At 64.9% G+C, this 19,419-nt stretch overlaps 1 protein-coding gene and 1 long non-coding RNA gene across 3 annotated transcripts in view; one reads left to right on the top strand and one right to left on the bottom strand.

Moving 5' to 3' along the window:
* HCN4 (hyperpolarization activated cyclic nucleotide gated potassium channel 4) overlaps positions 1 to 15,702 on the bottom strand; it is a 35,852-nt gene extending 20,150 nt beyond the window's left edge. The window contains 1 exon segment of the mRNA NM_001082707.1: positions 14,794 to 15,702. Coding sequence (NP_001076176.1) covers positions 14,794 to 15,581 — 788 coding nt within the window. The 5' untranslated portion in view covers positions 15,582 to 15,702.
* Positions 15,703 to 16,303: 601 nt separating this feature from the next.
* LOC127483758 (uncharacterized) overlaps positions 16,304 to 19,419 on the top strand; it is a 39,222-nt gene continuing 36,106 nt past the window's right edge. Inside the window, exon 1 of one of the 2 annotated variants that reach the window (XR_007910376.2) lies at positions 16,304 to 16,664. This is a non-coding gene — a long non-coding RNA (uncharacterized lncRNA). The remainder of the gene's footprint in view (positions 16,665 to 19,419) is intronic. The other variant, XR_011381104.1, reaches the window with a different exon arrangement.

Below are 19,419 nucleotides of genomic sequence, written 5' to 3'. Positions count from 1 at the left end.
CAAGAATTTTTTTTTTTTTTTTGACAGGCAGAGTGGACAGTGAGAGAGAGAGACAGGGAGAAAGGTCTTCCTTTGCCGTTGGTTCACCCTCCAATGGCCGCCGCGGCCAACACTGTGCCGATCCAAAGCCAGGAGCCAGGTGCTTCCTCCTGGTCTCCCATGGGGTGCAGGGCCCAAGCACTTGGGCCATCCTCCACTGCCTTCCCGGGCCACAGCAGAGAGCTGGCCTGGAAGTGGGGCAGCAGGGACAGGACTGGCACCCCGACTGGGACTAGAGCCCGGTGTGCCAGCGCTGCAGGTGGAGGATTAGCCTATTGAGCCGTGGCGCTGGCCTTGACCAAGAATTTAAACCCAAACAGCCTGACCTGGAGCCTGCGTTCCAACCAGCCCTAGTCAGGCCGAGGTGCAGCTGGCAGTGTTTCTGTACACCCCAACCCTGCACCCCCCACACCTCCCCTGCACTCTCTCCCACCCCCTGACCTCTGCACCTGCCCCACATGCGAGCCTTAGCTGTGTCCTAAGAGGGTGCTGCTCCCCAGCATTCAAAACCCCAGGCCAGGAATGAGTTAGCACCCTCCCCTCACTGCAGCCACTTCCTGTCTCCAGGGTCCTCGGGGAGTCCTTCACCTGCCAGCCCTCCTCCCAGTGTCGTCTGGGGACCTGGCTGGGGTCTGCACCTGGTCCTACAACCCTCCGTGCCACTCCCAATCCTGCCAGTCTGGATCACCAGCCCAGACGACACCCAGGCTTCCGGGAGCTGGAAGCCCTGTCTGCGGTGACTCGGCTGCTGTCCACTCCACCAGCACACACCTGGGCCGCGCCACCACCTCCAGCTGTCCCGCCTCCGGCCCCGCCTGAGCCATGCGCCCGCGCCATGGCCTCTTCTCTCTCCAGCTCAGTTTGCTCTGCCTGAACTTCAGCGTCCCCACAGCCTGCACTGCACACACCTCTTAGACCCTCCCTTGGACCCAACCTCCAGGGTCCCTCTCTGCGGCAGCCTCCACTTCCCAAATCACACTCAGGGCCAGGGCCGCACCAACACTTCACGGCAAAGGGAGAAACCAACAGACACAGCGCTCCCATCTGCTGGTTCATTCCCCAAATGCCCACAGCAAGAGCCCGGAACTCCACCCGGGTCTCCCACGTGGGCGGCAAGGACCCGCAAGTACCTGAACCACCACCGCTGCTTCCCGGGGTGCGCCAGCAGGAAGCTGGAATCTGGAGCAGGGCCAGGCCCTCTGATGGGGGGGGGCGTCTTAGGCCAGATGCCTGCCCCCACCCGTTGCATGTGTGCATGGAGGCAGGAAACCCCACACCCCCAAACTCCCCTGCCAAACACCCGAGTTCCTGAGCTCCTGGGACCCCAACATCTTCATTGAGGCCTCTGTGCTTGCTTGGGCCCTGGCCTCTGCCACCCCGCCCTTCTGCAAGGTCCCTGGTGGACTTCCCCAAGCCCTCTCCACGCCGGGGACTTGGAATGATCTCCCCTTCCACAAAGCCCTGAAACCAGCGTGGGCACCGCCTCCTTCTCTAGACAGAGCAGGAGCGGTGGGGATGCCCCTCCCTCCCTCCCCTCCCCCGGTCTCTTTCTCCCCCACCTGCTGACCCCCTCCCATCCCATCTCTCTTTTCAACTCTCTAAGCTGAAAAAAAAAAAAACATTGAAGCCCTGAGCACACCCTCCCCGCATCTTGTCTCCTGTCCTCTTAGAAGCATTTCTTGGGGCTGTCGCCACCCCCACTCCCTCCTTGCCCTTCTCTCCACACCAGTCCACGCCCAGCTGTGGAACCAAGGGGCTCTGCCTGGGCCGTCCCCACCGTGGACACCGTGGGCCACTCTGCCCTTGGGTCTCCTGCACGGCGTCCGAGCCTCCCGACGCGGCCGGCGTCCTCCTCTGTGCCCTCTGCCTCTCCTCTCCCTTCCCACGACAGGCTCCGCTGCCCCGCATGACCTTCCCACGTGTCCCTCCTTTGGGCCTCCTCTCTTCTCCCCCTGTGCGTGTCTCCTGGGTGACTCACCAGCTCCCAGGGCTGCGTGACTGCTCTGCCCACTTGGAAACCAGACCTGACTCCTGAGCTCCAGGCGTGCGTCCACCTGCCGACGACACGGCTACACCCCCGTGTCCCGTGGCAACCACGGCCATGACACATCCAGCCACGACAGAACAGCTTCCTCTGCTCCCAGACAGTGGCAGTGCCAGCGTTCCAATGCTTACCCCGGAGCCCTAGGGAGACCTACTTGGTCTGAGCAGGTGGTCCTGGCAGAGGGGGCCAAGGACAAGGGAGGAGGCAGCTGCACATCTCCCAGGAGCCCCTCCGTGCGCCACCAGGCAGACCCAGGATGAGTCTCCTCTCCCAGTCCTGATGTGCGCCTCCTGCTGGAAGGTATTTCCTTTTTCAAGACCAGAACACGGCCGGCGCCGCGGCTCAACAGGCTAATCCTCCACCTAGCGGCGCCAGCACACCGGGTTCTAGTCCCAGTCGGGGCGCTGGATTCTGTCCCGGTTGCCCCTCTTCCAGGCCAGCCCTCTGCTGTGGCCCGGGAGTGCAGTGGAGGATGGCCCAGGTGCTTGGGCCCTGCACCCCATGGGAGACCAGGAGAAGCACCTGGCTCCTGGCTCCTGCCTTCAGATCAGCGCGGTGCGCCGGCCGCGGTGGCCATTGGAGGGTGAACCAACGGCAAAAGGAAGACCTTTCTCACTGTCTCTCTCTCTCACTATCCACTCTGCCTGTCAAAAATAAATAAATAAATAAAAATTAAAAAAAAAAGACCAGAACACATAGCCTGGCTGGAGGGGGGAGGGGCAACAAAATTATCTTGTTAAATGCAAGGGTGGATGCATGGGTAAATGGAGGTGGTGAGGATAGATGGACAGATGAGTAGGCAGATGGATGATGGATGCACAGGTGGGTGGGTGGATGGATGGGTAGGTGGGGAGATGGATGGGTGGGGGAATGGGTGAGGAGATGGGTGGGTAGGTGGGGGGATAGATGGGTAGATGGGTGGGTCGGTGGGGGGAGGGGTGGATGGGTGGGTAAGTGAGGGGATGGATGGGTGGGTAGATGGGTGGGTAGGTGGGGGGATGGATGGGTGTGTAGGTGGGGGGAGGGATGGATGGGTGGGTGGATGGGGTATGGATGGGTAGGGGGATGGGTAGGTAGATGGGTGGGTAGGTGGGGGGATGGGTGGGGAGATGGGTGGGTAGGTGGGTGGGTGGGTGAGGGGATGGGTGTGTAGGTAGGGGGATGGATGGATGGGTGGGTGGATGGGGTTGGGAGATGGATGGATGGATGATGGATGTATGGATGGATGGGTGGGTAGGTGGGGGGATGGATGGGTGGGGGAATGGGTGGGGAGATGGGTGGGTAGGTGGGGGGATGGATGGATGGGGTATGGTAGGTGGGGGGAGGGATGGATGGGTGGATAAGTGAGGGGATGGATGGGGGGGGATGTGTGGGTAGGTGGGGGGAGGGATGGATGGGTGGGTAAGTGAGGGGATGGATGGGTGGGGGGATGGGTGGGTAGGTGGGGGGAGGGATGGATGGGTGGGGAGATGGATGGATGGGTGGGTAAGTGAGGGGATGGATGGGTGGGGGGATGTGTGGGTAGGTGGGGGGAGGGATGGATGGGTGGGTAAGTGAGGGGATGGATGGGTGGGGGGATGGGTGTGTAGGTAGGGGGATGGATGGATGGGTGGGTGGATGGGGTATGGATGGGTAGGGGGATGGGTAGGTGGATGGGTGGGTAGGTGGGGGAAGGACGGCTGGGTGGATGGATTAAGCACTGCTATCAGTAGAAAACAAGACTCCCAAACATAAAATTTAAAAAAGAACACACTGAAAGGTTAACGCTGATTATGGCTAAGTGGTGAGATCTGGGGTGATTTTTTTTTGCTTTCCCCATCCTACTTTTCTACATTCCCCACAAAGGGAAAATCTTGCCTTGAAAATCAGAAAAATCAATCTACCTTTAAGCACTGACCCGTGCCGCACGCTGTGAAGGTCCCCTAAACGCTGGGGGGCCAGAGCTAACTACAGAAGACTGCTCCGAGGAGGGTGAGGGTGCAGGGAGGAGGGGGCCGGGAGGACAGGTGTGTGGGCACAGGAGCCCCGCTCAGTCTCATGCCTGTGAGCCCACGACAAACACGCATGGTGCACAACCTCAGGAACGCCTTCCTCTGCCCCACCCCACCCCCCCAGCACCGTAAGAGCCGTGTGATAGCACCAACCAAGTCCACCTGCCACCCCTGCCTGTCCACTTCCTGTGTGTCACCTAGCAGGCAGAGCGGCTAGCCTCTCCCACCTCCCCCCACCTCACTACTGCCCCCCCCGAAGGAGCTCGCTCCTGCCTTGGCCCTGGCATCTGCAGTTTAGCCTCCTCCTCCCCCAGCCCCACAGGGCTGGGTCAGCTGCTTCAGGCAGCCTTCTGGGGGCCAGGCTGGGCCACCCAGCTCCGGCCTCTGCAGGGGAAACGCGCCTCCCCCTGCCTGCTCCTCGCCCAGCCTCCCTGCCGCTGGCCCCAGGGTCTCCCCACTGCAGGAGACCGCAGCTCTCTTCTCCGCACCCGCACCTGGCCACCAGGGCTCTATTGTTAACGCACCTCAGGCCTCTGACGAATGACCACAGGGCTCCCAGGTAGAGCTCAAGCCCAAGGGCACCTGGTGCTGGGGGGAGGGGTGGGTTTTCTGGATTCTGCTTCCTAATCTTCCTGCAAGGATCTTCATCAGTCATTTGAGGACCACAGTCGGTTTTTCTGAGAAGGTGACAGAAAGATCTCCCATCTGCTGGGTCTCGCCCCCAAATGCCTACAACAGCCAGGCCTGGGCCAGGCCAAAGCCAGAAGCCAGGAGCTGCATCCCAGCCTCCCACGGAGGGGTCAGGTTCCACCTGCAGGCCTGGAGTGTGGATGGATGCTGCTGCCTCCCTGGGACCCAAAGAGGGGGCGGGACCTGAGCACACCAGGAAGGCGGGAGCCTGGGGCTTCAGCAGAGGGGCCCAAGCCAGACAGCCAAGGCGGCCAGGCAGGCTCTGCCTCTAACCCGCAGCATGACCTTGAGCAAGTCCTGCCTCTCTCCGGCCTTCCTCAGTTCCCCACTGGGACAGAGACACACAGACCGAGGGTGAGGCCAGCCGAGGGCAGCTGCTCCCCTGGGAGGCTGGCCCCCGGCCCCGGCAGGCACGGGTCTGAACAGCGAGCGCTGACGGCGGGGCGGAGAAGCCAGGGCTCTTCTTGGGCCGTGGGGAGCAGTGTAGACTGGAGAGGAAGTCAGTTCCAGGAGAGGGGACCCTGCCCTCACCTTCTCAACAGGGAGACTTTGGGGGACTCTTGGGTTCACCACCTTGTGCTTCCCTGGTGGGGGAGCCTCCTGTGGCACCCCGAAGTCTTTGCCAGCACCAGGTCGCACCTGAACGTGTGCACGAACGCTCTGCAGCCTCTCTGTGTTTTGCCCAGCCGCTGGCACCGTCTGGGGAAGAGTTGGGGGGGTGGGAAGGGCAACAGGCATTTGGAGAACAGCTTAGCCCAGTTTACAAAACCCAAAGGCGGCTCCAACGGGACGCCCAGAAACCTGCTGTCTTGCCGCTCAGGAGAACGGCACCAAAATAGAACATTGTTGTGGAGTGGCACGGGAGCGCGGCCCCGAGGGAAGTCAGGCGGCACGCTCCCCTGCCGCCCGCAGGCAGGCTCGGGCGTGGATTGGTCACCCAGGGGCTCGTGAGCACCAGGTACCAAACACAGGAGTGTGTACACGCCCCTCTGCTGGGATGGGGCTGAGACCAGGCAGGCAGGCAGGGCGGATCCCCTGGACGACGCGCTCCCCAAGGTCCCTCCCAGCACTTTTTGTAATTCTCGGCCCCCGGATGTAAAGACAAAGTGGGAGGACTTCCTGGAGGAGGAGGAGGCTATCACCAAAGGGCTGGGCAGGCAGGGTTTTGTCCCATGTTCCTGTTGGGGGGGGGGACTCCCGGGGGGCACTCAGGGTGAGAGCAACCGTGAACACAGAAGGGGCCTTGGGAACGCCCCCACTCCTGGGCTCCCCCAGCAGGGTGCCTCCCAAAAGTGCACCTGCCTGGCCTCGCCCCTGGCAGCCGGGCATCTCCGATCGCACAGAACTCCCAGGTGACTCAGCGCTTTGCGCGCTCCAGCCCCAGACGAAGACGGCAAGCATGGAGAGGTGCGGCCCCAGGCCCCGTCCCCACGGGCCGGACAGGGTCAGGGCTGGTCCCCCAGCTCTGGCTCTCGAAGCGGCACTGGGATGGTGGCCCCTGTCTTCCCCATGCCTTCCCCTGGCCTGTCCCAGCACAGCCTCCCAGTGTGGCCTGCAGCCTCCGTGGGGCCTGACTCTGAGCCGCCACGTGCCACTGCAGTGCCACACAGCATGCCAGGGAGGCCTCCCCAGTGCTGCCCAGCCTCGCGGGAAAGACCCCACGGGACCTGCCCCCGGGCCCACGCCCGGCTGGGCCTCGGCAGAGTGCCCGGGAAGAGAAAGGGCCAAGTCCGTCAGCTCCAGCGGTCGGCAGCGGCCGGCTCGACCTGCGCTAATGGGGTCAGGACAGCAGGTTCAATACCTATTTGACCAATTAGCTTTGCTCTCTTCTCAGACCGAGCTCAGCCCTGACACTGACAGAGGAAGGGAGTTTGCTGAGGCCACGCAACCCAAGGGGACGAGGCTCAGGAGGCGGACTCCGCAGGCGAGGGGTGCTCGGGTGGGGCCGACTTCCCCAGCGGGGCCGTGGGGTGTTTCCTGCCTCCCCAAACGAAGGGCAGGGTGCCCCCAGAAAGGTCTGGGAGCAGCTCCCGGCTGGCAGTGGCCTCCAGTGGCTGGGACTCGCGTTAATCATTGACAGGGGCTGGCTCGAGCCTTCAGCCGGGACTGCAGGGTAATTGCTTCTGGGCTGCGGGCCACACGCTCAGTGACATGACTGCAGGGCTAGAACCTGCCTTCTGTGCCCAGGGGGAGAGCTGGAGAACCTCCCTGGGCTCAAGGACCAGGGTGCCTGGTCCCGGTGCCCACGGGGCCCACGCACGCCCCAGCTGCAGCACGGCCAGGCAAGCAGCAGAGCTCGGCCAGCCCAGGGGCCGGTCAGCAGCCACCCACACCCACACCTCCTCCAGACCTGCTTCCTCCAGCCAGCCGCCCATGACCACCAGTCCACACTAGGTCTACCACTCGCCTGCAGCACCCCAAAACCAGTCTGAACCGCTACAGGCAGGCGTGACCCTACCCCAGGAACAAGAAGAGCCAGTCCCCTACACCTGCCCCTGCTGGCCGTGACATCCTCAGGCTGCCCCTTCCCACGCCAGGGAGACAGTGTGCCAGGCAGTCCGTTAGGGTATTAATTTCTGGAAGCCTTGCTCACGCAGACATCATCATGGCCGCCCACACGGGGAAATGCTCAGGCAGACACACAGCCCCCAGCACCCAGTCGGCCAGCCACGCAGCCGCCGTCACCAGACCTGGAGACCCTGCTGCCCGCTCTGCAGTTTGGGGCTGCCTAGAGCAGGGGTGCAGGGTGTCCCCCTACAGAGCCTGGACTGCCTGCGTGCTCTGAGCACCATCCTGCAGGCACCCCAAAAATAATGAGAACAGACCACAACAGGGTGCGGGATGGCCACGCAGTGGATTTGCTGGCCACGGCATGCGCAGAGGCAGATCCACTGTTTGCCATTTGTGCCTCACCTCGTAGAGAGGACCAGAGGAGCCGCTCAGATGCCCAGGGCAAGCGGGACGAGCTCTCCACGGGGGGCACCGGGGCAGAGAGGACAGCATGCCCACCTGCCCCAGCACCGCTGCCCCAGGGAGGCCGAGATCAGCTCAGAGGTGGGCTCGAGGACTCCAGTTCCCGATCCCAGACCAAGCCCTTATCTCAGCCACAGACTGAGCCCTGATCCTTGTCATAAACTGGAGTCCTCACCCTGCCCCCACACTGAGCCCTGGCCCTAGACACATACTGAGCCCTGATCCTCATCATAAGCTGAGCCCTGACCCTGGCCCTAAACTAAGACCTGACTCCAGTCACATACTTAGCCCCAACCCTAGCCACAGACTGAGCCCTGATCCTTGTCATAAACTGGAGTCCTCACCCTGCCCCCACACCGAACCCTGGCCCTAGACACATACTGAGCCCTGATCCTTGTCATAAACTCAGTCTTTACCCGGCTCCACACTAAGCCTGGCCCTAGACACATACTGAGCCCTGATCCTCATCATAAGCTGAGCCCTGACCCTGGCCCTAGGCTAAGGCCTTACCCAAGTCGTCCACTGAGCCCCAGGCACAGACCCGCTGCGCTTCTTCACTTTCCGGCAGGATGTAACAAAGCACGTGACCACGCCTCTCTCTGGTGCACAGAACAGGCCACCACTGGCCACTTGTCCCGTGCCCCTCTGAGACCTAGCCCCCTCCCTTCCAGAACAGGCACTGGATGTGGCTTCAATAACCCAAAGGTCTCCACAGCAGTGAGGCCCGGCCGGGAGGGAGCGGCCGGGCAGGGGGCCCAGCCGGCTGCCCCTGGAGACGGGGTTAGGACGGTAGGGCTCAGCCCCAACCCTGCATCTTCAGAAGGACCCACCTCTCATGGGACGCTGGAAACGCCCAGCACCCCAGAAAGGCAGGCGCAGGTGCAGGTAGCAGGAAGCTCCAAGGGACAAGACCATTCCAGAAAGGCCTCCCTGGACACCCTCGGGCTGGGGGCTGGGGACTGGGAGCGGGGGGTGGGCTTCAGAGGTGAGACCGCTGCAGACATGATGCAACCCACACGGCTCTGGTTTCATCTTTGACATGTGCCGTGACCTTGGGCCGGCCGTGGCCGCCCTCTGCTCCCATCAGGACAACAAAGAGCCCAGGATGGCCTGAGCCCCCTCCCCATCCTCTTGAACCTTGTGTAGCTATGTTTTTTGAAGCTACCAAAAATCAATCAAAAATGAAAGGAAGGGAGAGAGACACGGAGGGGACACGCGTGAGTCCAATCCCAGAGACTCAGGTTGAACCCCAGCCCTGTGAATTCATGGCTGCATGATGCGGGGGTGGGGCTCCCCCATAGGTGGGGGAGGGTAACACTACCTGTTATCATAAGGACACAGTTTCTCAGGCTGAGATACACTGCGCTCCAGCCCAGCCCAGCCCTGGTGGACGGCTCCTCGGTGGTCCTCACTGACCTGTGACCCACGGGCATCAGCCCCTGCTGTTCTGAGCCAGGGGGCTATGAGCTCAGAGGCCCACAGGGGTCAAGCAGCTGAACGGCAAGAAGAATGTGACTGGGAGCCAGAGAGTGACCCTAGGGACACCCGGGGACTATGGGTAAGGGCCACGCGGAACGCGGAGCCAGCGCTGCCAGGGTGTCCTGCCCGACCAGAGAACCCCGCAGCCCCATGGTCATGTCCCACCTGCGCACTGTAACACAGTGGTCGGATTGCTACAGCACACCGTGGCCAGGTTGGCGACATCCGGAGCTGCACCGGCTCCGCGCCACACCGCTCGGCCACCTCTGCTCCGAGTCCTGCCGCGTCTCTTCCCGAGCGCCCTCCACGACAGGGAGCTCACCCCTTCTCCGTGCCGCCTCCCGCCCCAGCTCTGGGCAGGTGCTGACGCCGGAGAGCGTCTCGGAGCGGCTCCAGCGCCCTGGCGGCCTTTCTCAGTGCAGCAGCCTGGCTGGCGGAGAACACCCCTGCAGATCCCGACAGGGCCCTGCCCCCGTGGCCCGCTCTGGCTGGCAAGCGCGGATTCCTCAGCGTCCCCTTGGGCCCAGGCAGGGCCCTGGCCGGCCTCCGTAGCCCTTCTATTAATTAGCACTGGCAGCAGCAGCTCTGTGAGCACCCGCCAGCCGGGCCAGTGCGCGCTGGAGCCGGCGTCTGTGAAAAGCCCTCGGCGGGACTGGGGCAGGACCTTCTGCTCCAGGGGGACCTGGGACAGGGAGAGACAGGCCCAGAAACAGGGGAGGCTGCTGGAACAGGCTGGGGCGCCTGCGTCCACACTGGGCACAGGCTGGGGCGCCTGCGTCCACCCTGGGCACAGGCTGGGGCGCCTGCGTCCACACTGGGCACAGGCTGGGGTGCCTGCGTCCACCCTGGGCACAGGCTGGGGCGCCTGCGTCCACACTGGGCACAGGCTGGGGCGCCTGAGTCCACCCTGGGCACAGGCTGGGGCGCCTGCGTCCACACTGGGGGTGTCCCTGCCAAGGCAGCTGCTTTGTCCTCCTCCCAGCTGGCCACAGTCAGAGCCACCTCACGCCCTCCCCCCATCTCTCTCCTCTGGACTCTCTCCTTGACATCTGCTGCCTTCTGGAACAGCACAGCAGTCACTTCACACGCTGTCACTTCTCCCCCAGCCAGTCTGCTCCGGGTCGGACAGCAGGGATGGACGAGGGGCCTCCATCTGCTGACCTCACCCCAGTAGCCAGCGTCTAGGGCCAGCAGGATCCTGGCAGCTGCGCAGACTTGGGGGGGTGGTGCCTGGATTCCAACATCCCCAAGTCTGCAAGCAGAATTCCATGGCTTGGCTTAACCCACGTCACAGAATTCACCTGCTGTGCTGAGCTGGGACCCCGTTCTCTGGGAAGTCGGGGAGCACAGGCCCAGCACACAACCTGGAACTGCTGTACCCCCAGCAGCCTGCTCCGGCTCTGGCCACCGGGAGCGTCAGTCACATTTGGGCGCTGAGTAAAACGCAGGCTCAGACCCCCCTCCAGACCCACGGAACCAGAACCGTACTCTCACGGGACCTCTGGGTGGACCCGACGGCATGGCAGGCAGTGCAAGAAGCTGCACCGTCACCCCGAGCCCTATTCCAATGCCACAAGGTGGCCGGAGAGGGAGCCGGCACGGACGGTGGCCAGTGAGGCCCCGTAAGTACCAGGGATGCCAGGCCTTAAAGCACAGCGGAGGACAGACGGACAGGTGGGCGGACCAACCCCAGCGGAAGTGCCCAACAGCGACAGGCAACCTGACGGCCCCCAAACCCCACGGCTCACAGCACTAAGCGACCCGAGGGGGCAGGGCCGGGCAGGGGCCGAGGCAAACCCCGGTCTCACCACAAGGCCACCAGACCAGGGAGCTGGGGCCTTGCAGCAGGTAGCTAGAGGATCCTGGCCCACTGCCTCGTGGGGGCTCTGTGGCCTGGTACCTGGGAGCACCTGGGCCTTGAGCTCACCAGCCCAGCCTGGTGGGGGGCTGTCTCCCCCACTAGAGCTTCGAATCCTAGCTACACCAGGCGCCCTTCCCCTCCCCCAGGCCCCATGGCTGCAGCTCTAAGCTTTCCACACTGCTAGCACCGGCCAGGAGGGCCCACACAGGACAGGGTCCCAGGACCCCAGGCCCAGAGCTGGCTGCCACCATCCTCCTCCTCCTCGCCTCCTACCTGCACAGTCCCCATGGGAAACGGAGAGGGAGGAGGCACCTGTCCTTCCTCACGTACCCAACTCTGAGCCGACCCGACTGCGGATGCCCTCACCCCATCGCTTCGCACCTCCTGCCAGGCCCGCTCTCTCTTCTGGGATGGCTAGAGCATGTTCACAACCCGGAGCCCCAACTCAACCAGAGTGGACGCCCAGACACCGGAAACTGAGTGCCACCTCACGCGTGCGTACCCAGATGCACGCGAATCCTTCTAGCTGGAGATTCCACAGCCCCCAGCGGGTTCTCAGTGGGGCCTCTGATCCCACACAGGTCAGAAACTCTGGCCTGAGCCAAAGACAGAGACCAGGGACCAGGGGAAGGGCGTTTGAGGGTGGGGGAGGTACGGCCGTCTGGCAGCTCCCTCCACGGGGGCAACCACGGCCGTCCAATGTGTGTCTGACCCGGACACAGGCAACAGGATCCCCGCTTTCCAGGTCGGAGAACTGAAGTTCAAAGACGGCGCCCAGCTGCCTCTGCCCAAGGAGAGCACACCCTAAGACCCTTCCTTCCTCTGCCTCCCCACGGCCTTCAGGGGGCAGGGTAGGGGGATGAGAAGACCCACCTCTGCCTAGCTCACCTTGGGGCAGTGACACCCCACACGCAAACTTCCCTGCCTGTCCCTGAGCCCACCCCGACGGCTCCAGGTGTCTTACCTGGGCACACAGGCCCAGCGTCTGAGAGCACAACCCGCTACACCGCCACCTCCCTGGCTCTCCTCTCGGGCACATGGGAGGATCTGATGCCGTGTTGGACTTCTTCCAGGCTCCCAAGCCCGGCTCCCAGGACCCGGCTACTGGGGACGCAAGCGCTCAGCCAGGACCCGAGAGCCCGCCTGCCATGTCCTGGCCTCTTCCTTTGACAAACCCTAAATATGAGCTTCAAAAGGCCAGGCAGCAGTTAGAGGCCGGAAGAGCCACCGGGGTCACCGGGGTTTGGTGTGTGGGGCGGGCCCTGGCAGGAGCAGCAGAGCAAAGCCTACTATCCCATATGGCCCAGGAGTACGGCCCCACCCTCCACCCCCACCCCCACCCCTTGGCGCACAGGAGACGCCGGAAGTCAGCAGTCCTAAACTCCAAACCACAAACCCCATCGATCACGGGCTGCTGGCGATTCTTTATTAAACCAATTCTGCTGGATCGATGCTTCCCGCCCATCAAAATGATGAATAAATGCTCAACAGGCCCCAGCAACGCTGCAGCCACTTTGTGCAGCCAGAAGTGGGCGGGGATAGGGGCTGGGATGGGGTGGGGGGCTCTGCTCCACGCAAAGCCCAAGGCCAGGACTTGCAACTCTGGGCTGGCCCTGGGGTGCAGGGCTGGTGCAGAGGTGGCGTGGGTTAGGAGGAACAGAGTGTGGGGTTCCTGTGCTCAGACCATGGAGCCATGCTCTTGCCTCGCTGATCTCTGGAAGACGAGCTGAGCTGTTTCGGTCTAAAGGCAGGAGAGCCAGGACCACCGCCCCACCACGCGCACGCGCACGCGCATGCGCACAGGCGGTCCTTCCTGGGTTTGCCTCCTTGCACCTCACCCACCTGGCCCTGGACAGCCATCAGGCTTGGCAATACATGTGCTTCCAGCCGCCGGCCTCTGTTGCTTGCTGCACCAACCCAAATTCAAAGGTCGCTCAGGCCCTCTTCCCGCCGCCCTCATCCACCCTGTGGCCCACGTCCTGGGACTGCAGGCAGACACAGCATGGCCGGGCAGAGGAGCGAGCCGCACAGAGAAGGCGCCCATCTGATGAGCTCACCCTAGCTCCTCACCACCCGGGCAGGGAGGCCAGGAGGGCAGGGCCCAGCACCGGAAGGCCCTCCGACGGCGCTCTTCCACTGACAAGAGGCTGGGCACACCTGAGCTGGCACCTGGCGGGGGAGGGGGTGTACTGGTACCCCAGGCAGTGGGCTTGACGCCGACAAGCCTGATCATGGCTTTCCTGAGACAAGGCCAGCAAGGGAGCCAAGCCCCTCGCACAGTCTCGGGCAGTGGACACCGCAGAGCCTCTCTGTCACCACCAGGAGGACTTCAGCAGTGGGGGCGGGGCGGCTCCTGGCCGCTCCTCCCTTGCTCAAGCCTGGGCCTCAGGTCCCAGTCCTGGCCAGAGGGAGGGTCGCCACATTTGCTGCACCCTTCGATGGGCCGGGGCCGCCGCACCCTGGGAGAACGGGAACCCTGGATATCAGGCTAAGAAAGAGCAGTCCCTCAAAAGAATCGAGAGGGATTCTGCTGGCCACCTATTTTCAGCCCTGGAGTGCTGCCTGACTGGTCACTCCCAGCCCCGAGAAATCTCTCTCATTGGATGGAAAAACCGGCTTTGCTCTCTTTACAAACCGGCTTCCCTGGAGTTGGCAAAGGAGGTGCGCTGAGCTGGCGAGACGCTCACTGACACAGGCAGGCAAGCGGGGTGGGCAGGCAGGCAGGCAGGGAGCTGGGGGCAGGGCGGAAAGAGACCAGACGGAAACCCGGCTCAAAGCAGGGAGGGGCTCCCAGGCCCCCACCCCACTCTTGTGTGCCAGGAAAGACCACAGGAACCCTGGGAGGCCCCCCAGGACCTTTGAGTAGGGTTAGGCATCCCTGACCCCACCTCCAGAAACAGCCCATTTTTAAACACAGGCACCCACAGGCCCCAGCGCCATCCGCAGAGCAGTGGCATCTATAATGTGCAAAGGGTAGGGTCTCTCCCCAACTGGCAGTCACACCTCTTGTGTGGGAACCAGACCGACCCGCCACCGACGATGGGCTGCAGGACAGCTGGCCGGCGGTCAGGACACCAGGGTTGCAGGACAGCCGGCCGGCGGTCAGGACATCAGGGTTGCAGGACAGCCGGCCGGCGGTCAGGGCATCAGGGACCCTCACTGACCACTCTGAGTGAGCAAGGTCACTGCCCTCCCTGCCAGGCGTAGGCCAGCTGCCCAGGCCGCCTGCTCCTCCTGGTGCAGCTGCTGGCCATAGGGGCTGGGCTCAAGGTGATGGTGGGTGAAGGCAGTCTTCCCGGCAGGCCGGCCGGCGCCCCAGTGACCTCCGGCTCCCCGCAGATAAAAAAGCAGGCCCCGCAGCTCCCAGGTGCCCCGCAGCATACCAGGGACGCCTGCGGTCAGCGCGCAGGGCGCTCTCTTTCCCACGCCGCCGCCCGCCCGCCCTGCCTCTGCAGCCTGAGGCGGGAGGCAGAACGTGTGGCTTAACGACACCTTTCCAGCCCGTCGCCACTGCGGCCCAGCAGGACAAGCGCGCCCGGAGCCCGCACACCGAAGAAAGTTCCCCGCGCCCCGCAGGGAGGAGGTCGCGCCCCTCTTCCCCAGCCCTCCCCAGCCCGATCCCTCCCCCGGAGCTCCCGGCGGCGGCGGCGGCGGCGGAAGCAAAGTTAACTCGGGCTGCAGACGCAGGGCCGGCAGAGGCGCGCGCCCTGCCTTACCTGAAGTCGCTGTAGGGGTGGATGATCCAGAAGCCGGCCGACTTCACCCTCTCCTGCTCGCGCTCCACGGCTTTCTGGCTGCCGAACATCCGCAGCGAGAATTTGTTGACCCCGGGCTGGAGCATGGCCCCGAACTGGCGCTGCATGAAGCCCGCCTGGCCCAGGCGCGCCTCGGCCTCCGGCAGGATCTGGTCGCCCGCGGCCGCGCCTCCCTCCACTTTGACAGCCGCGTCGGCCGGGCGCTGCTCGCCGCAGGACGAGGGCACCTGCGGCGGCGAGGCTGCGGGCGGCGCCGGGGCTCCCGGGCGCTCCGGCTCGGCCGCCAGGCCCGGGGGCGTCCTGTCCTCGCCGGGGGACGCGTCGCCCTCGGCGATGAGCCGCCGCTCTTCGGCGGAGTCATGCAGGTGCCCGTGGCTGCCGCCGCCCGTGCTGCCGCCGCCGCCGCCGCCGCCGCCGCCACGGCTGCCCAGCGAGGCCAGGCTCCCGCGGAAGCGCCTGCAGTCGCCGTTCGTGCTGGACTTGGCCGCGCCCCGGGCCGGCCCCTCGCCGTCCGCCGCCCCTCCGAGGGCCGCGCCCCGGGACTCCGCGCCGCCCGCCGCCGCCGCCGCCGCGGAGGGCGAGGGCGAGGGCAGCGGCCGCAGCCGGATGCTCCTGCGGCGGGGGTCCTGGCGGCCCCCGGCGCCCTCTTCTTCGGCGTCCTCCTCCTCGTCCATGATCCACGCCTTGGCCCCCACCTGCTGCGGGAGGCTGTACAGCCGCTTGCGCATGGACGGCGGCAGCTTGTCCATGGCGCCGGGGCCGCACGGCCGACCCGCTCCAGCTCCGCCCGCGGGGCCACGCGTCCTTCGCCGCCGGCTCGCCCGCCGCCTCACGCGCCCATGCTGCGAGGCCGCGCGCCGCGGGGAAGGTCCCGGCCGCGCTCGGCGCCCCGGGGCTAGCCGCGCTGCGCCTCCCCGCGGGCCGGGCCGGGCACGGGGACCCCGCGGGCCCCTCCCTCGCCGCCTCGCTCCCTCCCGCGTCCAGGGGCGCGGCGCGCGGCCGGCTCCGGTGCCCCGCCCCCGCGGGGAACAATGGGCGCGGGCAGCGGCGGCGCCGCGGCGGCCGCTCCGGAGCGCAGGGCGCACGGCCCGCGCGTCTCCCGGGGGTGCGTCCCGCGGGAGGGCGCAGGCCGCTCGGTCCGCGGCCGTGCCCGGGGAGGAGCCGCCGGGACCCCCCGCCTCGCCTCGAGCCGGCTCGCTGGGCCTCCTGCGGGCCGGGCGCACCCGGCGCTGTGCGGCTGCGGAGCGGAGCTCCCGCCGGCCGGGCTTACATCAGCGGCCGCCTCCCCGGAGCGCCCTCCGGCCGCGCTCGGGCTCGGGCGCCCGGGCAGGTTCAGCCGCGCCGCAGCGCGCGGGTTGCCATAGGAGCGGCGCCCGCAGCCCGCCTGCCCACCTGGGCTTCTTAAAGGGGCAGCGGCGCGCGCGCCGGGGCCGGGCCGGGCCGGGGGCGGGGCGGCCCGGCGGGGGCGCGGGGCGGGCAGGAGACAGCCTCGTTCCCGCGCCCTCGGGTGGCACTCCGCGGATCCGCGCTGGGCTCGGGCTTCGGCGGTGAATTCCCCACCCCGAGATGGGGGGCGGGGTTTCCCAGCCGCTGGCTCCACGCGGGTCGGTGAGGGGCTGTGGCTCCGACCCTCCTCGGGGCGCGCGCGGAGCCGGCCTTCCCCGGAGCGCGCTGGAGAGGTGTCCCCGGGATCTTGCCGCGCCGGGGCGCAGGCCGGGGGCGACCCCGCGCGGGTCATTCCCCGGCGAAGCCGCCTGGCGACCCTGCCAGGAGGGCGTGGGGGACTCGCGAGGCCAGCGCAGGGCGCTCGGGAGGGGACCCGACCCTTCGAGGTAAGACTTCGAGGAAATGCGCCTGCGGCAGCCACCGGCTCGGGATCCGAACGCGCGATCCCGCGCACTCCTCTCCGGGGTCCTGAGGGGGTCCGGCTGGCGCAGGGGCAGAGGCGGGGCGGGCGGGCTCTGCACCGGTCCCTGGGTTCCGGTGCTCAGGGGCAGCTCCCGTGTGCATCGACGCTGGGGGCGTCCCTGCTCCACCCAGACCCTCCCACCCCAGCAGCTGCAAGGCCCCCAGACCCGGAGGATGCAGCTGTGTGTGCGGTGCGGGGGTGGGCGGGGCGGGGGGCCCAGGAGAGCTCGGGCTGCGGCTCAGCCCGACACCCAGGTTAGGTCGGGAATGGGGGCTGGGGTGAGCATTGGAAGGGCTCGGCCACCACTGAGGAAAAGCAAGTTTTCCTTCAAATGAGTTCTTTTTGCTCATTCTTAGCCCACCTGGGACCACTCCTGCACCCCCGGTGAGGGATCCTGGAGGGGTCTGGGGGTGGGCAGCCTTTCCGGATATTTTTCTTCCTGCACTGCCCACTGGGCCACAGGGCCTCCTCACCCCCCACCCCCCGGGGAAGGAGCGACAGGGTGAGCACGGGGCCTGTAGCTGGCACTTCTACTTGGAGCAGCTCTGAGCTGACACTGCTCGGCACCGATGCTGGAGGCCTCACCCCTGCGTGTCCTTGGGTGTCCTTGAGACAGGGTGCTCTCAGCCCAGGAGCCAGGGTGGGGTGGGGGGATCCTCCGATTAGCTCACTTCTTGCTGGGGGCCAGTGTGTCCAGCGTGTCTTAGCCAGCTTCAGGAAGTCAGTCTACACAGGCTTCCTAGGGCCCCATGGGCGGGGGGGGGGGACCATCCGTCCTCCAGGAAGCCTTTTCGGACCCCGGGTCCTGGTCAGGTCCCCGTGGCCTGCAGGCGCTCAGCAGCCTGGGCAGTCCGTGGCCCCTGGGAGGAGGGGCCGGGCTCCAGGCAGGATTCAGCACCCGCGGAGTCTTGGACAGAGAGCAAATCAGTGACCGTTGAGTCTGCCAGGGAGCCGGGGCAAACGGCACCTGTCACAGAAAGAGGGCAGGGCTGGGGGTCTGTGTCTTGGGTTGCGGCTGTCACAGCTGCTGGAGTCAGGGCCTCTTCATCCCCCTGTGGGCACTTTACCTGCTCTCCAATTGGTCTGCACCACCCATTCACAGCCACTAGGACCAGCTTTGGGTAAAGAAATGACTGCTGTATAGACAGAGCAGCAAGCAGACCAGGGCGGCATAGCAGGAGCCCTTGGTGTGTTCCCCACCGCAGGGAGGCAAGACTCCAGAATAACAGAAAAACGCAAGACAAGAAATAAGTGTTCGCTAAACTGTGCCCCAGATGGGAGAGGGGGGGAAGGGAGACCACGCTGAGTTTGGGGGCAGTTAGGGAGGGCTTCCTGGAAGAGGGGGTCAGATGTGTTGACAGACACGTATCTGACGTAGTTTTATACCTCATCTGTTTTAATGCACATAAAATCATTTTCGTGAGCCCCGTGTGGTCAAATTTCGGCTGTTTCACAGGGCCCAACCTTTGCAAGCACAGAGAGGTTAAGTGGCTTGCCAGTGTTCCACAGCAAGAACACAGTGGCGCTGGCTCAGACGGGGTGGGCCGGGCATGCACAGGTGCAGGAGGGAGAGGCGGTCCCGAGCCTGGCGCTGCTGGAGCAGGAAGGGGAGAGCAGACAGGAATGGGTGCCCTGCAGCCTGCACCCGCCCCATCGCTCCCCCAGTGTCCTACCCTCGCCTCTCAGGCACCCTCTAGAAGGTGTGGGGTTGGCTGTGATTCAGGGGAGGCCACGACCTGGGGACCCCAGGGAAGCAGCAGGCCCTGCCTCGTCAGGACTGGGACAGAGACAAGACCTGCTGTCCAGCTAGGGGGTCCCCGAGGGCCTGGGTGCTCCCGGAAGAGAGCTGGGCGGGAGGGAGGAGGGGGCTGGCAGGCAGGGCCGGGAGGGAGGCCGGCCATCGCCATCGGGTGCGACGCAGAAGACACGCTGGGGGCAGGGCCGTACCGATTGTATATTCCAGGCCTTATTTGGTGGGGACCTGGCTGGGCAGGGGGGATGGGAAATTCCAGCAGTGAGGTTGCCAGTGGGTTGAGGGCTTTGCTGGGTGGGGGTGGGGACAGGCAGTGGCTCCCGGAGCCTGCAGTGCCAAGGTTAAGAGGCGGGGGTGGGGTGGGGTGCAGAAGCACCATGTGGGATGTTCTGGGGCAGGGTTGCCAGCTGTTGTCTTTATTCTAAGATTATATCTTTGCCACAGTTTCTGTGTTAAAATGCCCTTTTGTGAAATCACGGTGCTGGGAGACAGTGTTTTTTTTTATTTTTCCTTTTTTTTTTTTGGTCCTCGGCTAAATAAAAAGTTGGCATAGGGTTCTCTGTTTGTTCCCAAAAATCATTTAAAAATGTTATTGGTCTGTGCATTCCAAAAGTCTGGGAACCCCGGCCGTAAACAGTGGAGTGCGGCGCGTGGCGCGTGGCTCTGGAAAACAAAAGCCGCCAGCTGAAGTCCTCTTCCGCCATGCCCTGCCGCGGGTGCCTCAGTCTGCCTCACACGTGCAATGGGTTTCATGAACCTATCCCACAAGTTATCGCCGAGACTGGATGAGAAAGCCAGTGCACCTGTCACCCCGCCTTGTTTTGGACAGTTCCCAGCGAGCCCTGTGCGATGAGATGGCCGCGGGAGGGAAGATAGCCTGACCTTCAGTACCCAGTGTGGCTCCCGTATTCTCAGGGCACAGAGG

Source organism: Oryctolagus cuniculus, chromosome 12, assembly GCF_964237555.1.
Source record: "Oryctolagus cuniculus chromosome 12, mOryCun1.1, whole genome shotgun sequence".
In the NCBI taxonomy this organism is placed as follows: domain Eukaryota; kingdom Metazoa; phylum Chordata; class Mammalia; order Lagomorpha; family Leporidae; genus Oryctolagus; species Oryctolagus cuniculus.
The sequence above is the reverse complement of the archived record's forward strand: the minus strand, read 5'-3'. Positions and strand labels throughout refer to the sequence as shown.